Raw genomic sequence first — 18699 nt, 5'->3', positions numbered from 1 at the left:
AATATTAAACTGTGGGATACAGATACAGGTTGTCTTTTTCTTTTAAATCAGTCTTGTTCAACTGTAAGTTATTTTGTGAATGAGCAGAGAGTCTGGGAAGACTGTCAATTACTTGGTTTGAAAGTCTGAGACTTACACAAACATACATGTTGAGAAAAAAATCTGAAGGGAAATATACCAAAGATACATACACAGAGTGGCTGTGTATGAGTGTATCAATTCTAAATGGGGCTGTTTTATACTCTTTTGCTTTTAACTTTCTCTAAAACATGCTGAAGTTTTATACAAGTAAAATAAAATAATCCATCACTTAAAAGGAAGACATCAAGTAAAACCACCGCTCACCTGCCGACAAGTCTGAACCAATGGAACCGATCATAAAACGGGTCGCTGCCCGTCATGGCGGTTTCGCTCTCGTCTTGGGCGCTGGAGGCCATCTCACCTGCCCTGTCGTACATCTCTCGCATCAAGTCCAGCCTCTGCCTACGCAGCAAACATAAAGAGCACCGGGTTAATACCACAGATGGCATCAAATAGTTTCACTTTGGAAGTAGGTTCCATGCAAAAAATTTAAAAAACCCTCCCACTATTTAATGATATTAAACAAAATGAAAGGCCAGAAGCACAGAAACCAAAACAGTAACCAAAGTGTCAGAGACTAGAGATAAGCCATCAAAAATCAAGAATGGCCACCTATGTTCATAGCAGCACAATCTACAATAGCCAGAATTTGGAAACAGCCTAGGTGCCCGTCAGCAGATGATTGGATCAAAAAACTATGGTACATCTACACAATGGAATACTATGCTGCCATAAAGAAGAAGGAATTCTCATCATTTGCAGCAACCTGGATGGAATTGGAGAACATCATGCTGAGTGAAATAAGCCAATCAATGAAAGAGAAACACCACATGACCTCACTCATTTGTGGATAATAAAGAGCATTATAAACTGATGAACCAAAAGATAGATATAGAGACAGTAAAGCAACAAGCAGATTGTCAAATTACAGCGGGGAGGGGAGGAGGATCTGGGGGAGATAATAGATCAACTGAAGGACTTGCATACATGCATATAAGTACAACCAATGGACATAAAACTATGGGGAGGGAGGGGATATGGGGGAGGGAGGGAAGGGGGCAAAAAAAAATCATTAAAATATGTAAAAAAAATAAATAAATAAATTAAAAAAAAAAAAAAAAAAAAAAAAAAAAAAAAAAGAATGGCCACCTGACCTCCACCGAGTCCTAGGAGAAATGTTTTTGTTTTTTTTAATATATTTTATTGATTTTTTACAGAGAGGAAGAGAGAGGGATAGAGAGTTAGAAACATTGATGATGAAAGAGAATCATCGATCAGCTGCCTCCTGCACACCCCCTCCTGGGGATGTGCCCGCAACCAAGGTACATGCCCTTGACCAGAATTGAACCCGGGACCTTTCAGTCCGCAGGCTGACGCTCTATCCACTGAGCTAAACCGGTTTCGGCAGAGAAATGTTTTTCAATGCTGTATGACATCTCAAATACTCTGAAATGGTGAAAAATACCTCATCATACTCAATGCTGAGAAAGCTATAACTTTCCTGTTTATTACTGGTCAACCTGAGCTCCAGGGCAGAGAAGATGAATACTTACTAGATCCAAGACATAAATAGGTACCATAAAATATAAGAGTATACATCTAAATCCCATCTACAAATGACAAAGGTGTTTGCTGAGTGGAAGAAAATGAATGAAGAGTAACATCACTGGCCAGTGACAGCATTTAGAGGTACAAAAAAGGAAGCAATAGCAGCATCTCAGAGAAGAGAGTCTGAAGGAGCCCACTTGAGCCCATTACTATTTCCTAAATAAAACAACTAGCTTTATGAATAACGTTTTCATACTTGAGTTTCTCCAACGACCAATAATGTGTTGCGCCATTCTTCAAATCCTGGACTTCTACTGCCACCACTGTCCGAGGGAAAGGCCGATCTTCATGAGTTTTTTCCGTGTCAGTGGGAAGTAATTCCGGAGGTAAAGGGGAGTACAATGTGTCAGTCAGCAGCACAAATTGGAACTGCACCTACATGGAAACAAGCAGCAGCCTTTGTTTTTAGCATGCAAGAGTCAGAGATGAGGTGATATAATCATGCCCAATGGAAAAGAAGTCAAACACATATCGCCGGCCAGCATGGCTCAGTGTTAAGCATTGACCCATGAACCGGTAGGCCACAGTTAAATTCCTGCTCAGGGCACATGCCCAGGTTTCAGGCTTGATTCCTAGGAGGGGGTGTGCAGGAGGCAGATGATAGATGTTTCTATCTCTCTCTCCTTTCCTCTCTCAATTAAAAATATATAAATAAAAAACAATATATATTATGTACTGAACAGTACATAGCTTGTGATCAACTGATAACACACACACGCACACATACACACACACACAAAAACAAAAAAAAACAAAAAAAAACACACCACAAACACAAAAACTGGCCAGTTATAAACTCACCCTAGACAATAATCCTAATGTCAAATTAAGCTATTTTAAGATTTTCTTTTCTCTCCTGGCAGTGTTTTTGCACAAATTAAATTCGCAATATGTAATTTGGTTGACTGAATAAAGACTTTTGTAGAACTTATCCAAAAGACCCAAGAATGCATCTCTATCTAGTCTCTCACTAATGGGTCAAGAGGAACATGTAACACTTTTCAATTTTAAATTCAGAGGATTACAACTATAACTCTTAAAAGTGTTTACTACATGGTTAGTGCTTTGCATGCACCATGTCTTTATCTTCATTCCCATCTTATTTTCACCAATAAATATTCAATTAAATGCTACCGTACAGCAGTAAGAAAAGAAAGACATAGCCCCTGCCTTCCTTTAGTCTACTTGAAGGAAGGAGTAATTAGTAAACAATTACACAATGAGATGGATGGCTGAGGTTATGAATGAAGACTCCTTATTCCCTTCCTTCAAACTAGAATATAGCCGCAGGAGACGACATGAATTTGCCCAGAGCCAGGCAGTCTGTGTTCTTACCTACTCCACAATATTGCCCCCTCTTGCCTGCCGGCAATCTTAGCAGTCAGGACACTGCTGAAGAGTAGGTCATACACTTTCCCATCCTCACATCCCCTGGGGGGCAGGCATTGTTGCCAAGGGAACATGTAGTTGAGGGAATGAACGTCAGGGCTGTTAGTATCCACACAACCAGGAGAGCTGGGACTGGAACCTAGCTGTCTGGGTGCAGAGCACATGCGCTTGTCCAATCCACAAAACTGCCTCTGAGGCCCTAGAATAAGAGGGGGCTCATGGGACTTAGGTGCAGACTTAATGGTAAAAACTAAAAGAAAATTGAAAATTTCAGAAACCCAGGAGAAGCATATTTCTACTAACATGCTTCTCTAGCTCTTGGCAGGAATACAGTCTCATTATTTATAAAATACCGTAAGCTAGAGAATGTGCTGTTTTTAAAATTTCATGTAATAATATAATTAGTACCTATTCTGTTCCGGGCACGTACATTAAATAAAGTCACATATAAATCTGTTTCAAAGCCAAAAGCAACTGAGTTCACCCAGAGAAAGGCTATTTCAAGATGAGCACCATGAACCCACAGGCTCAGTGTCGGCTGCCTCACTCCCTCCGTACCTTCTTCTTCAGTTCCACGCCGATGGCATTGGCCTCCTTCAGGTACACAGCATTGCCCCAGAGTAAGTCCCTTAAAGAAGTAAACTGGTGAGACTTCCACTTTCGGAAGGCCCACTGGGCCAGCTCAAATTCATGTTGTGTCCAAGGAACTGAAAGAGCAAAGGCAGGGTATTTATGGTGACCTCATAACCAGGTAGAAACTATATCCTCTCTACTCGTCACTTCTATCAAGGACAGTATTTTCCAGCTTTCCTCCAGCCAGCTGCTTTTGTTTTCTTACTTTTGGTAAAGCTTACTAGATTCTGTTGATATTGACAGCAGCATATACATTTCAGAAAACTTCTAAAAATCCTACTGTTTATTTTAAAACAACATATCAAAGAAATAGTTTTCTTTCTTTTTTAAAAAAGATATATCTCTAATGTGTAGATTATAATATAAAAAAAAAAACACCTTAGTATATTGTACAATGTCATATACATCTATTGTTCTTTCTGGTACAAGGGGAAATGGTCTTGTGTTTTACCTAGGTATTTAAAAACAAAGAATTTAGCACATAAATTAAGAGTTGCTTCAAAGTTCATTTGGAACCTGAAATCACTGAGAGGCTGAGTAGAGAAGTGAAATGTGACAAAAGTTTATACTGCAATATAAGGCTAATAAATTCTGGAAGAATTAAGAGAGGTACATTTAGTGTACATTGATATGTTCCTAAGTCCTCAATGGAAAATCCCTGACATAAATCATAAACCAGGAAATAGAACAGAACATATTAACAAAGATTAAACTCTGTTTATCTGCAATATATATGAACTTCACATGTTCAGTAATATCGGACAGAAGTACACTGCCCCAGAGGTTTATATGAAAACTACTCAGAAATCTTGTGTTCTAAGGATCATAGTCCCACCCCCATTTTATAGACTACAGCTTGGATTCTCAGCATTGAGCATCTTTAAAAAATCATCTTCAATTTGGCACAGTGAAATGTCAACAAATGGTATGGTCAACTATGGTCCAAACCAGCTTTGATCGCAGGTAAAGGACTAATTTGATAATTAGATCCAAAAGATATACACAGGAAAGTGTCAGTCTCTAGATTTCACCTTCTTCTTCCTCTTCTTCCTCTTCAGTTGTTTCTGCAGCCAGGGATCGAGTCTCCACCTGCTTCTGCAAGGCCTGCAATTTACTCTCATAGTCCTGAAGGAAGAGAAAGGAGACAACATGTAGGAGAGAGGAGATAAGTGAGAAGGAAACAGGAAGGAATATTGGGAAAAGTAAAGATAGCAGAGAGAGAGAGAGAGAGAGAGAGAGAGAGAGAGAGAGAGAGAGAGAGAGAGAGAGAGAGGTGAAATGTGACAAAAGTTTATACTGCAATATAAGGCTAATAAATTCTGGAAGAATTAAGAGAGAGAGAGAGAGAGGGAGGGAGGGAGGGAGGGAGGGAGGGAGGGAGGATAGAGGCAGAAAACAATGATAAAAAGACAGACATACATATAAATACTTAGAAGGAAAAACCCACAAAGCACACAACCTAGTTTGTAATGGGTAAATGCTACAAAAAGAAAATTTTAACTGCAATTTCTCTTTCCTCAGACTCAAGAGTTCTTTCTTTTTTAAAAAAATCCTCACTGAGGATATGTTTTTATTGATTTTGAGAGAGTGAGGAAGAAAGAAACATCGATGATAGAGAAAAACATTGATTGGCTGCCTCACACTCGCCCCGACCGGGGAACTGACCACACCTTTCGGTGTACGGGAAGATGCTACACCCAACCGAGCCACCCAGCCAGGGCTCAAGAGCTCTTTATTTGGGGTTGTGGTAGAGAAAGGAGGGGTTTTGAGGGGGAAAATGCAAGTGCCCCTTAAACGTTAAAATACATTTTAAGTAGTACCTTTACATATCAAACAATTCCAGAGAAAAACAATACTGAAAAAGATAAAATTTACCAGTATCAGCAACAATTCCAATTATCTAGCTGTTTAGATGAGAAAAAATTAGACTCTGAACTCCCTTCCCTGTGGGTGAAATATTACTAACTTTGCAGCTGGAGGATGAGTTTAGCCTTCGGGGAACCTAAAGATCACAGTATTGTCTAACGGCTGTGTCTCCCCCACAATTCTGTGAATTTCCCAAGGTCAGGGATCTGTCACTTACCACTGAATCCCCTGCATCTGGCACACAGCTGTCTCCCAGCTCAGATGCACTGTGATTATTTCTAGATTAGGGGTGGGCAAACTATGGCCAGGGCCAAACCCAGCCCACTGCCTGTTTTTGTAAAGTTTTATCGGAACACAATCACACCCATTCTTTTGCATGTTGTCCATGGCTGCTTTTCTGCATAGTTGCAAAAAAAAAAAAAAAAAAAAGTGCCCACAAAATCTAAACTATTTACCATCTATCTGGCCCTTCAAAAGCTTGCAAATTCCTGTTGCAGACTAATGATTCCCAAAGGTGAGTGCTGATCCAGCAGAATCCGCGTCACCTGGGAACTTGGGAACTACAGAAATGCGAATGATCAGGCTCCCCGGCACACCTCCCAAACCAGAAACTGTGGGGTGGGCCCCGCAAGTGTCTGCTTTACTTTCCAACCTTGATCCAAGCAAAAGCCTTCATCGATTTGTGGACTGTTATACACAGGGTTTACCTGACTGCAAGCTGATCTGTTTTCTTCCTGAAAATAATCTACCGGAGACTCCTTTCTCCCTGCCCTTGTTGGGAAAGAGCGGTTTCGCACTTAGTTCACCCTGCAACTTCCTAACTGGAGCAATGGCTCTCAACTTACCTCCTTCTGAAAAGTCTCCAGCCCAGTCTTCGGCTATTTCTAAATGAATCTAACGATGCAATCTCCCTGTAGACAACCATTTGGTAGCTTCCCAACACTTACGATAAAATCCCAACTCATGGATGAGAACGTGTGGGCTGTGAGCGGTGAACCTTTTCAGATAAAATACATCTAAAAGCTTATAGATCCGTAATAGATTACTGGGGAATAAACCTTCCTTTAATATGTAAAAATAAATAAATAGATAAATAAATAAAAGCTTGTAGAATAAGTGGGAAAGGAAATGCATGCTGAAAAGAGAAAATAGAATGCCCCAAAGGAGCTAAGCAGACTTGAAAGAATTCTTTTTTGTTGTTAAGTATTCTTAAAGTAGACTCCGATGTTTGTTTGTTTTTTAATATTTTTTCATTGATTTTTTTTAAGAGAGGAGGAGGAGGAGGGTGAGAGAGAGAGAAACAAACATTGATGTGAGAGCTGTACATCCATCGGCTGCCTTTCGCTCACCCCTACTACGAATAAAGCCTGCAACGTGGGCATATGCCCTGACCGGGAACCGAACCAACCACCTCTTGGTGCAGGGAATGAAGCACTACCAACTGAGCCATACCAGCCAGAGCGACACTGATGTTCCCATGAAAGATGTTCAAGAGATAGCAACTGTGGTCGTCCCCAAACATTTTCAAGAGAAAACCTAGTGTGTGGTGAAAGATAAAAAAGATGACATAAAAAATGAGTCTGATATTAAGAAGAACAGAAAGAATTTTCTAGGCCAGCATGGACAGTACCCCATACAGATGAACCAGAGGCAGAGAAAAACGCTGAAGGCAATCGAGAGAAAGGAAAGAGGAAAGCAAAGCAAAAGCAGTGAAGGCAGTTAAGGATCTGGCCTGGTACACTTTTTAAAATTTGAAAATGCTACCTGGGACAGATCTTTGATTAGAAGGTATACACTGATTTCAGCTTCCAGCAAATGAAAATTTTATTTCCTTTTTTTTAACAGGTTCTTTTTCTTCAATTCAAACCCAATATAGCTCCTCAAACTTGTTTTGTGAACTTGAATAAACTATTTTTTTTCTTTCATGAATAAAAGCTGTATGATATTTGAATTGGAAGCTGTCCGATAGGCAGGGGTTATCAGACATCAAAATTCTATCAAATATTAATGTGGCTGTTTTCGGTATTATTAAAAATAAATGATATTATACTAACTCAGATTTAAAGACACTGAGTGTTACTTTAAAATATAATATCAATGGAATTTATAAGCAGTGCTTGTTTGGAGTTTGATTTTGTGTAATTCATAATAAAAGATATTTTGTTTTTAAAAAAATCCCAACTCTTCAGCATGCCAGGATCCAGCCCTGTCCACCCAACTGCCCGCATCTCTCACCGTAACTCCCGGCACAGCGGGAATTCTCAGCACCTCGTTACCCCCAGTTCCCTGCCCTACTTCCTCACCCTCTCCCTGCCATTCTTCACTTGGATGAATTCCCAGTTGTACTCTGGCACTCAGCTCTTGGCTCAGGACTTACTCCTTCAAAAGCCAGTTCCCATTCTCCCCATTCTCACTCTGTGCACACAACCATATCTGTGCAGATCACACTGCATGGAATCCTGTGTAGCCCTCGCAGTGGTTCATGTTGGCAACTTTCCCCCAGTTTCTCCAACAGCAGAAAAATACAAAGTACCTGAAGGGAAAGAGTATGGGGCCTGAAGCCAATCAATCCAAGTTCCTCATTAAAAACCTCATGATACAATGTACGGTTGTGTTTTTCAATATAAACATGTCACATCTAAATTTTCAATAAGACTGATGGTTCACTCCAGAAAAATCTTCTACTCTGTTCTGTTTCACCGCTAGCAAAGCACCAATTCTCTGGGCGGAGAAAAGCAGTGGTTAAAGGAAAAAAAGAAAAACTACACAGTTACTCAGCAGCTTGTTAGAAATGTAGTTCCTATCCATATGAAATGAAGTATGCGGCTTCATTTATAAAACTTCAAATCAAGATTAATAAAAAAAACCTGAATACACAGTTAAAGGTGAACTTAAAGAAATCTGAAAGTGGTACTTGCTGTCCCCTCGTTCACCTTCTATAGGAAAGTTTAAAATAAAGTGTAGCATAAAGTAGAGGGTAAAGTTCCCATTTCAAATATAATTTTAATAAACATAAAAGCTTAAGCTAATCAAGTTCATGTACAAATTTGAAAAGAAGAAAAAAAGACTTGGTTTGCAACCACCTTCAAAAGCAAAAGCAATAAATAAAAGTCAAGATCAGGCCTATTACCATCACCCTGTCTCACTTTTCCCTCCTCCCACATCAGTGAGAAAGCACACTTTTAAAAGAAGATTTCAACTTTTATTGAATGAGGACTTTATTTTTTTTGAATATTACAAACTCTCCTTTTCTGATAAGGAAGATCTTACACTCAAAGACAATCTTCAACAATTAAAAAAAATTAAAGGAGAAATCCATAGTTCATGAACAGGAAGATTTTACAGTAACGATGGCAGGAAACCAATATATTTCACAACCTAGTGGTTCAAACTAAGTATCGAGAGCAGATTATAAAATCTGAAAGATGACATGAACTGGACAATTATGAAATCGCCTCAGAGGGCAGAACCGGGCTCTGAGAGTACAGAACAAATGCTCGCTTTGCATTGCGCCTCAGAAGGCATTTTCATTAGGTTCACCAGGCCATGGCAGCTTCCCCCCCTCCCAGTCTTTTGTACAAACCATTAAGGCAAGTCTACAAAGGACCAGTAAGGCACAGGGGTACAGCAGCTGACCGGAGGAAACCTATGTAACTTCCTGGAGTCTAGTATCTAGTAGCCTATAATGCAGACACTGGTATGGTAAACTGTGTTTTGTTTTATTTTTTATTTTTATTTTTTCAACATCAACCTGCACCCAAAGCACAAGAAATCATTTTTCAAGTCACTTCAGTGGAATAAGCATTTCTGGTAAAAGAAACAATTCACAGCACTACAAAGAATTAGAAGCAAAATTAAAAGAAAATCCCTCTAGTTTAGACTTATAAGCAGAATGTCTTTGACTCTCCAAGGAACACCATTTGGCTTATGAAATTATACCAACCAATTAAATATCCTCTACATTTCCATTATTGGCAGATCATTATATAATTTCAATAGCAAAATGCTTTTTCCCCTCACTTCACTATGATAATAGCTAAGAATACTTCAATAATACAACGGTTTAATGATGACCATTTCTCCTTGATCTTGTATTTAAGCTTAGAGAGAGAGAGACTGTCAAATTAAAAAACAAATGGCAATACAGGCTATACCAAAAGCTCACAGAAGCATGGCATTAGTTAGTTACTTAGTAAAAAAGAGTCAATGAAATAATTTTAAAACAAAAATTATTTCCTAAGACAAATGTGCTCTCAAATGCATGAATTCAGGGACATATGTGGCAGCCAGTCGAACCTTGGTTCATTTCTTCCTGGTCATCTGAAATTAAAGCCTCCTTTTGAAATCTAAACATCTCAGCAACATGAGGGCACCTGGCCCAGCCGCTGAAGCACAAACGCAAGCCTGGTTCTTTAGAATAACGGTTTGGATGTAGTGCTTATCACAACCCACATCCTCACATGAAAATATTATGTTACCCTTCATTCTACAGTGCCACCGGTCACCAGTAGATACACACTCCCATTGGTTAGTGGGAAAGGGAGGCCCATACTGAGATGAAAAGGCCACCATAAAAATGAACATTATAATTCCATGCAATGGACCTGTCATCATGTTATATCAAGTTAGGGAAATACGAGCCCACGTTAGCTCTAGAGGTGAAAGGCGAGTAATTATCATTATTACTAATATTAGAAAATAAATTTTTTGCAAGAAATGACTAGTTCATGAATCTATGTCTAAGAAGAATGAAGAAGGACAAAACTGGGGTTGAAGTGACTGATCTGAAGTAGCCTACTGAGTTCCTTCACATCACATGATACAGGAGATGGTCATCTCAATTAGTCAATCATGACAAACAGCATTCACCCATGCCTAATCTACCATGAAACCTCAACTGAAGACTAGGACTCTTCTAGCTACAAAAGCAAAAATAGCTCCCCAAAGTTAATTGGAAGCAACTTTCTGTGCATTAAGAAAGCATTTTCTTAGAAAGCAAAGAAAAAATATTATGATATTAAAAATAATATGTTCTAATAAAGCATAGTGCCCACACACAAAGAAAAAAAAACACCTATTAATATATAATCACAATCTTTAAGGCTTCCTTGAATGTTAATTCCTATCTTGGCTACAATTCTCACACCATCTGGAAGACAAGTGTTTGATAGATGGCTTAGTGTGACTTGGGAGTCTTCTCAACATGAAGTCAGGCAATTGCAGACATCGTGGCTCTTCACACTGCCTCTTAAGGAAGTTTCCGTCAAGAGATGTAGAAAACTATTTTTTTCTTCCCGTTAAAATCCATCCTGTTTTAGTGGATTCTCCAGTGAGGCAAACTGAGACCACAACACAGTAAATGAGGTATTGATACAATAAATGTTCAAAAGGACTTCTCTTTGCTTGTTTGAATGTCTGTGAGCAATACTACTGGTAATCAAAGAATGGTTCATTATACATTATCTCCTTTATTCTAAACCCAACCAGTTAACCTATTTCATTATTTCGAACTGTAAATACACAGCTGTATGGAGCCTTCTCCCCGTGTCTCACCTCTCTCCTCTCCCCACCCAATAATCTCCCTATAAACATATGTATACTGCTCAGAGTATACAAGTATTTTGCTGGTATTTCTGTTGGCATGATTTTGGTGAATAGTTCACTGTGTGTGAGAGAGAAATGCTAAGTTAGATTTTAAAATGCAAACCACAAACAGAAATCCAGAAATGGTGCCAATTTAAAGATTTCAGTATTTTGACAAATTTCATACATATACTGATACAGGGGGGAAAAACACACCATATTGAATCAGTTCTATGCAACATGTAGAAGAATAAGATGTCCAAGTTCTGTGAAGATGCAAAGCTATGTACTATAAAATATATCTGGAGACATTTAGTTTTGGCTTATGAAAAGTCCAATTATATTTTTTAAAAGGAACACATATGGATGAGAAATCCAAAGTTGTGTCCACATAGTTGCATGTTATTATTTTTAAACTACTGTTCTAGCACTTATGGGGAAATAATAGACATTTAATTCTACATATCAAATTCCCCCAACTGAAGACTAGGACTCTTCTAGCTACAAAAGCAAAGAAGTTGAATGTTTGCATAAACCAAGAGGCAGGTCTTTCTGGTTATCAGATCAATTTATAGGCATTATAAAAACATAATAAACTTACACCAAAAGACCAGTTTATGTAAGTATATTATCTAGGCACCAAGAAAAGAGCAAAGTCTCAGGAACAAAAGGGAGGTCTCAGTGTTTTGTCCAAAATTCCAGAAACTGCCCATTATGGTATACAAACAAAAGGGAGGTCTTGAAACATTTACAAAAAAAAAAAAAAAAAAAAAGAAGAAACATTTACCAGTGTTTTATGTTTTGACAATATTAAAATCAGTTATTATCTGTAGGAACACAACATTCGAATAATAATGTAAATTGTAGGAACTTGAGGCCAAGGCTAGAACCAACTCAAATTGGGCTACCATCGCCTGTTTCCTCCACCAGGATTTCAAGTTTGTCCAGTAATTTATACTGCGGTTTCTCGACCAGCTTTGAGATTGGGTGCAGAGAACTGTCGCCTCATCCGTGGAGGTGTTACAAACTGGCTACAGTGGTTGGGTTTATCAGTCTGCCTCTGATAAGAATTGGCTGCACTGCCCTCTAACTGACCTCCAGTGTTATAGTTACAGTAAGAATGACGGTGTTGATGCATATGGCGCTTCGCCTGGAAAGTCTGCACATCAGCAGTGGGGTGACCAGTGGGATGACCAGTGTGGGAGCTTAATGATTCCGAGGAGGCAGAGGCCTGGCAGCGCGTGCTTTTCGGTTGGCCGTTATTGAGAGAATTGCTTCTCCAGCGTAACTGAGGTGGCTGTGGTTGACTATTAATATGCTGCTTGCTAACTTGGATGTGATCTTGACTTCGCATGCCCTGAGAGCCCCATGGTAGCTGGGGATCCTTAGAAGCTGCTCTAACATCCTTTTCTTGGCTCTCGTCCTTGCTTCCTTTCCTTCCATCTTCATCTTTCGGAATTCTAAGCTCTATAACCTCATCCTCTGTTATGATGATATGTGTCCCAGGACTCCAAGAGTTTCTGTGTTTAGGGTTGCTCTTAAAGGGGAACCGGGGCTTCCGATTCTCAGGAGGGATGAACCTATGAGGTACGTTCTGCCGTCGAAGCTGCTTTGTTATCTCCTGCTGTTGCAGGTTCTTAAACCGGATTTGCTCTTGTCTCATCCAACGCAGACGTCCGCGTCTGAAAGCTGGGTCCCCGCTCATCAGCTGGGAAACACGTTCTTCTTTACCAAGTTCTCCATTGTCTCCTTTACTCACATCATTTTCAGAGTGGCTACTGACAGCAGCACCAGCAGGTTCTTTTGCTTTGTAGTTTCCTTGGGTTTTCTGTTCCTGAGATCCAATCAGTGGCAAGACCTTTTCCATTTTGAGCATTTTATTTCTTAAGATTTTTATCTCCTCATCTTTCATGTTATTTTGCTTTTTGACTTCTTGCAAAATGTCTTCCAGCTTGTCTATATGAACCTTGAGATCATCTACATCAGTTCCGCCTTTACCACTGGCCATCATTTCTTCGATCTTCTCATCCCCTACACCAACAGTGTCCCAGACGTCCCTGGCCACTGCCCTCCAGGAGTCCCTCTCATTGGGATCTTTCTTCCCGTACATGGCACAAAGCTCTTTCATCTTAACAATGGCCAAGGCCTCAATCTCCTGCCGACTGTGCCTAAAGTCGTTGAGGGCAACCTCATAGCAAATCTCTTTGACAGCCTGAATCTTAAGATCTGAGATGGTGACCCACTTGGAATCTTTACTCAGGCGCCTTCTCTGGGGTATCTGATACATTTTAATAGGTTCTCGTTTCTTCCCACTGCTAGGGAGGCCACATTTTTTAACAATGGTTTGCAACTTGCTGGGAGGTAGCTTTTCTCTCAGAGAAGTAATCAGTTTCCAGCTCTCTTCACAGGACCTCTTGTCAGAATCATCCCCGCTATCAGAATCCGCGTCCTTTGGAAAACAAAATCAAACAATGGCCCCAAAATAACCAAAATTAAAATGTAAAAAATGAAAATCAAATCGAAGAAAAAGCAAGCAAAAAAGCCTTAACCAAATATAAAAACAAAACAAACCCCTATAAAACAAAAATCTTAAATGATGTGCAAGTCTATTAAGACATATGCATATATAGATTGTTATTAATATAAAGATTAGTTGGTTTGTTTAGTAACACTAATCCAAATTTCACTTTCTGGCATACGTATGAAATATAGCAAGCAAATTTCTTAGGGAGACGGACACCGCGAGTGAGACTCTCACTCTGAGGTCATATGGAGTTATTAAGAAAAGGGTATAAAATAATACCTCCACCATCTCAAGAATATGAAGTAAAACCTACACCCCATTCATGCTAACACCCATGCAGCCACTTCCCCACATTTGCCTTGGTTATTGCTGTTGCTTCTTCCAGAAACTCTTTCCCCATGAGTGAGCACAGAGGCCATACAAGGTGTGACGAGCAGGCAGATTAACAAAGGTTAGTAAAGGCTGTAGGATGCCACGTTCTGTTTAGCTTTACTAAAGAGAGCAGCCCTAGAAAAAAGTTAGAAGATGAGAAAGTAGAAAAAGAAGCAAACAGGGATGATGTTAAAAATGCTAAGGATCTATTAGCAGACCATGTGAGTTCTCATCAACCAAATGGTTTTTCTAGAGGACAAGAGGGTTTTGAAACTAGTCTTTCCGTGAGCATATGTTGGATTTGCTATTTTCTTGTGTCATGTCTAATTGATCCTTTCACTTATACAATTAGAGGTGTTATCCAGAAAGCAAGAAAGCATAAGAGAGTCTTTAGAGTGGATCTGTTATTTTGTTTTCCACACTTGAATCAATAAATACCTCACCTCCAAAATTTTAAGAAACAAACTTCTAGAACATAAATCAAATCAGGCAAATAAACTTTTATTAACATCTTAAGATTCTCCAAGTAATATTTTAATAAATACAACTTAGAGATGTTTTCTGTAAAAACCCATGGGATTTCTAGCTATTTGAGAAATATCACTTTAAGTGATAATTCTTCATTATCAACATATAAAACAGGAAGCTTTTACTGTTTTTGTGAAATGGATCCACTTTAAAATGTTTTCTCTAACTTTCTTTCTGGCTATCTTTGCACCACTGACTCTTTTTCAAAACATTTTACTTAGACCTAAAACTGCAGCCTGATTTGGGATAATAACCGTCTAGACAATAACCAATTATTCTTAACTAACACAAGCAAATCTTGATAACATGGATCTAAATGAAAGCTATGTTGGATTTACAATTCCCTATGATGAACAGGATTAAAAAAGAATTTCTATTCAGGAAAAGACTACTGAGAAAAGACACTACTCACTGAATAATTCAAGCTGGCCGAGTAAATGAAAATATGCTTACTTATTAGTCTCTTTTATCTGGCTATAACTACCAAAATTATCTCTAGTAAAGGTTTTCAAAAATCAGAATTGATAAATAGTACATATCTTGCTTTCTATACCAAAATTTCCACGTATAGTTACTTTTTAGGGACAAAAAGTAACCTTTAACATGACAATAATTTGGCCCCTGAATTTGGAGTTGTTTTGACTGATTTATATTGGTCCATAAATGGGTACTAAACCAACATCTAAGCCCCACCTACTTAAAAATTTGGCAACAAAAAGCAGATAAAGTTAAACTGATAGATTCTAGACTACTTATTTTTCATTTTTAGTTTAAAAAACCAGAATGGTTAATCTTAAGTGATAAAAGATATTAGTATTAGAGAAAAAGTATGTCTGCCTCATAAAAAGGATTTCTTGCAAGTATATAGAAATGGAGTTTTACAAAACAAACTCTCTTTGATTCTTCCCACATAGTTGACAACTATCATTTTTTTCCTGACTCCATTTCTTTCTAAAATTGCTTAAGAACTAAGGGAATACTACCTAATTTAGGAAATAAATCATTGCTTTAGTAACCTGACTAAGAGATAAAACTCCAAAATAAAACATAAATAACTTAGAAAGCCTATATATTCAAAAGAACTCATATTAAATCAAATGGTTATAATTTAATTTTTAAAAAATATGGTCATATTGACTGTATACTATGTTCACCATATAGCTCAAATATACCCCTCACATACTGACCATCATATTAGAAAGTCTGTATGCAAAATTTATATGCCAAGATGTAAATTCTATCTCATGTCAGGAAAAGAAAAAAGATATTTAGATTCATTTATTAGAGAGTTGGAAAAACTACGCAGGTTTGGCCAGTTCACATGTCACTAAAGATCCTTCTGTTTTCCTTAAATACCAAATGTAAAGTAGGCCTCCTGAAAAGACTGCAAGAAGCTTTACAAATAGAAGAGAGAAAAGCAAGCATGAAAAGGACTAGGTGTACAACAGGGCACTAACTACAAGAGAATATAACAGTGTGACGCACCGTATGGGGAACTATGGTAACAGAAAACTCCGCTTTTTAATGCTGCTGTTATGCAAAAATGATAACATATAACAAATATTAAAGATATTTACTGAAAAATAATTCTTTTGTATCCTCTCGATGTTTATTTATAGGGCGCATTCAAAATATATCTGTTAGTTGACAAATATAGGAATTGTAAAAATAAATTTCCCATTCAAAACTATTACTACCAAAAAAACAAAAAAAAAACCTATTACTACCACATATATAATACCTTAATAAAAATAAAAACTAAAAAAACAAAAAAAAACCTATTACTACCAGATACTCTTCAGGCTAAAGCATTAGAAATCAGTTCCTCCTGAAGGCAAGACATGGAAATGGAATACAGAGTTGGACTTGTGGGAGGAAAGCAGCTCCTTGCTCTGAGGACCTGCTCTTGAAATCCTTGCTTTGAGATACACAGATCAAATGACAACCAGACCTGACTACCTGCAGAGTAAGTGTGCCCCTGGAAACTAAGCATGTCTTAGAGACATTTACTTCATCTTTGTGAATACACCCCTCCCCCCGAGCACAGAATGATCAGCAGCTCTTGGTTACAGAGAACACCAGCCATCGTTCTTTCCCCCTAGTTCCTCATCAGTTGGTCCCAGGACAAGGAGAATGGGCATCCCCGGGGAGCAGGTTACAAGTGCAGAATCTCAGGCCGCACCCAGACCTGCTGAATCAGCATCTGCTTTTTAACAAGACTCCTAGGTAGCTGATAAGTACTGCTTTACTGAACACAACAGTGAAGTAAGTCAGAAGACCCAAGTTTAAGCCTCAAACCCATTACTTAATAGGTTTTAAAGAGTGGGCAAGACAGTATTATTTAGCCTTGGTTTCCTCAACTGGAGGTGATATTACTTATGTATATACAAATCTACTAAAGAGAGTTGTTTCAGAAATAAAAAAAAGTGATGGACGTTAAAGCTCTCTGTAAATTATAAAGCACTATACAATTAATTATAAGGCACTATCTATAATACTAAACACAGCTTAATTATACCTGTCCTCGTTTGATTTCTGACAGACCATCAGAGGCATGTTATTAGATTACACTACATTATAAGGATAAAAGGCTCCTTTATGTGTTGTAAACCTTTCAAGTCCTTAATCACATTGTACCTAATCTTTCCATTTTTACTAAAAACTAAATGCTATCTAGGCCTCCTAAATAGACTCTCTATATGCAACACTGCTATTATCTTGCCTCAGACACTTGATTTATTCTTGCAATCCATTATGAGGGGGGCTTTATTATAACTTCCAAGCTAACAAATGAACTGGTTAACTACTGCCAAGCCTCCAAACTGAGTTGCCCTGGAAAAGGCTGCTTTTGCTTAAGCCCTTGGCTTTTCTGGCCCTTTTAGCAGTAGCCTCTCTTCTCCAAAGCAGAGCATGGCTAAAAGGCTGTAGTTTATATGCAACGTTTTAACATGCTGTAATTTATGCTAACCTTATATATTAACAGGCATTCAAGAATCTTAAAAACGGAAAAATTCCTAACTTGCACCCATAGTATCCAAAGGTTTCTATGCCTTTTCTTCACATATTAAGTGAATGCCAAGAAGTTTCTTATAACAAGGGTTTTATTCACCAAAACTGGATGGCTTTAAAAATGAAAATCTAATCCTGGCCAATGTGGCTCAGATGGTTGGTGCACATTGTTCTGTGCACCAAAAGGTTGCTGGTTCGGTTCTCGGTCAGGGCACATGACAGGTGGTGGGCTCGATCCCCAGCAGGGGGCATGCAGGAGGCTCTCGATGTTTTGCTGCCACGTCAATGTTTCTCTCTCCCTTTCCCTTCCTTTCTCTCTAAAAAGCAATACAAAGATATTTTTTAAAATTTCTAATGAAAATCTAACTAATGAATTAACTTATTTATTCATAAGATTCAGTTTCTATCAAACTTGGAAAACCAATTAACAGCATAAAAGGCTAAAGCCATTAGCATTATAAATTGCAACCTTACATCAACTTTCCAGCTGCTCACCCAGAGAAACCAGGCTTTCCTCCCCTATCTGTGTTGGCTGTATAGCCCCTGCTCCACTGTCATCCCACATGCCACAAGGTTCCTAATTGAGGATGCAGACTCCATGCAGGGGGACAGAAAAGGATTAACACATGCAACTGTGCAGCAACACTTTTAGACACAGTTTAACTAAAAAAAAAAAAAAAAGTGTCTGCCCAGCACAAGAACAACCCCTAGGTCAGCTCAAGAGCAGAGAATTAGTACTATCAGGTGATCAGAAACAAAACCAAGGCAAACACCCATCAAATTCAATATGAAAAGTAATTATCACTCAAAAAACTACCACTGATGCATACTCAAAAACCACTACTGAGAGGCAAAGGCTACGGAAAAGCTCCCACTATAGCACTTGGTGTTGACAGACTTGCTAAAAGGCACAAAAAGCACCTTAATGAACAGTTTGTTTAGCCTCAGCCAGGAGCTGTACGTTTGTTCTCCACTAAAGAAGCCAGAGAACGGAGTGTGCTCTCAGTGAGAGATGGATAAGCCATGTGGGCGAGAGCTCATCTGTGGGGCAGGGAAGGTGTGAGAACAAGCTGCCCTTTTCCTAACAGAGGATGCAGCATGAATTC

General features: G+C 38.6%; 1 protein-coding gene across 11 annotated transcripts in view; it reads right to left on the bottom strand.

The window, feature by feature from the left end:
* Positions 1-18699, bottom strand: part of KIF1B (kinesin family member 1B) — a 131417-nt gene that overhangs the window by 42340 nt on the left and 70378 nt on the right. For 10 of the 11 annotated variants that reach the window (XM_045570604.1, XM_045570605.1, XM_045570607.1 and 7 more), the window contains 4 exons: positions 4743-4836; positions 3637-3785; positions 1886-2064; positions 346-483 (listed from right to left, as the gene is read on the bottom strand). In XM_045570604.1, the coding sequence (XP_045426560.1) occupies positions 346-483; positions 1886-2064; positions 3637-3785; positions 4743-4836 (560 nt within the window). Of the gene's footprint in view, positions 1-345; positions 484-1885; positions 2065-3636; positions 3786-4742; positions 4837-11943; positions 13610-18699 lie in introns of those variants that run through there. The other variant, XM_036461051.2, reaches the window with a different exon arrangement.

The sequence above is a fragment of the Pipistrellus kuhlii genome, unplaced genomic scaffold, assembly GCF_014108245.1.
Source record: "Pipistrellus kuhlii isolate mPipKuh1 unplaced genomic scaffold, mPipKuh1.p scaffold_m20_p_34, whole genome shotgun sequence".
Classification (NCBI taxonomy): domain Eukaryota; kingdom Metazoa; phylum Chordata; class Mammalia; order Chiroptera; family Vespertilionidae; genus Pipistrellus; species Pipistrellus kuhlii.
This window is presented reverse-complemented; position numbering and strand designations above follow the sequence as displayed.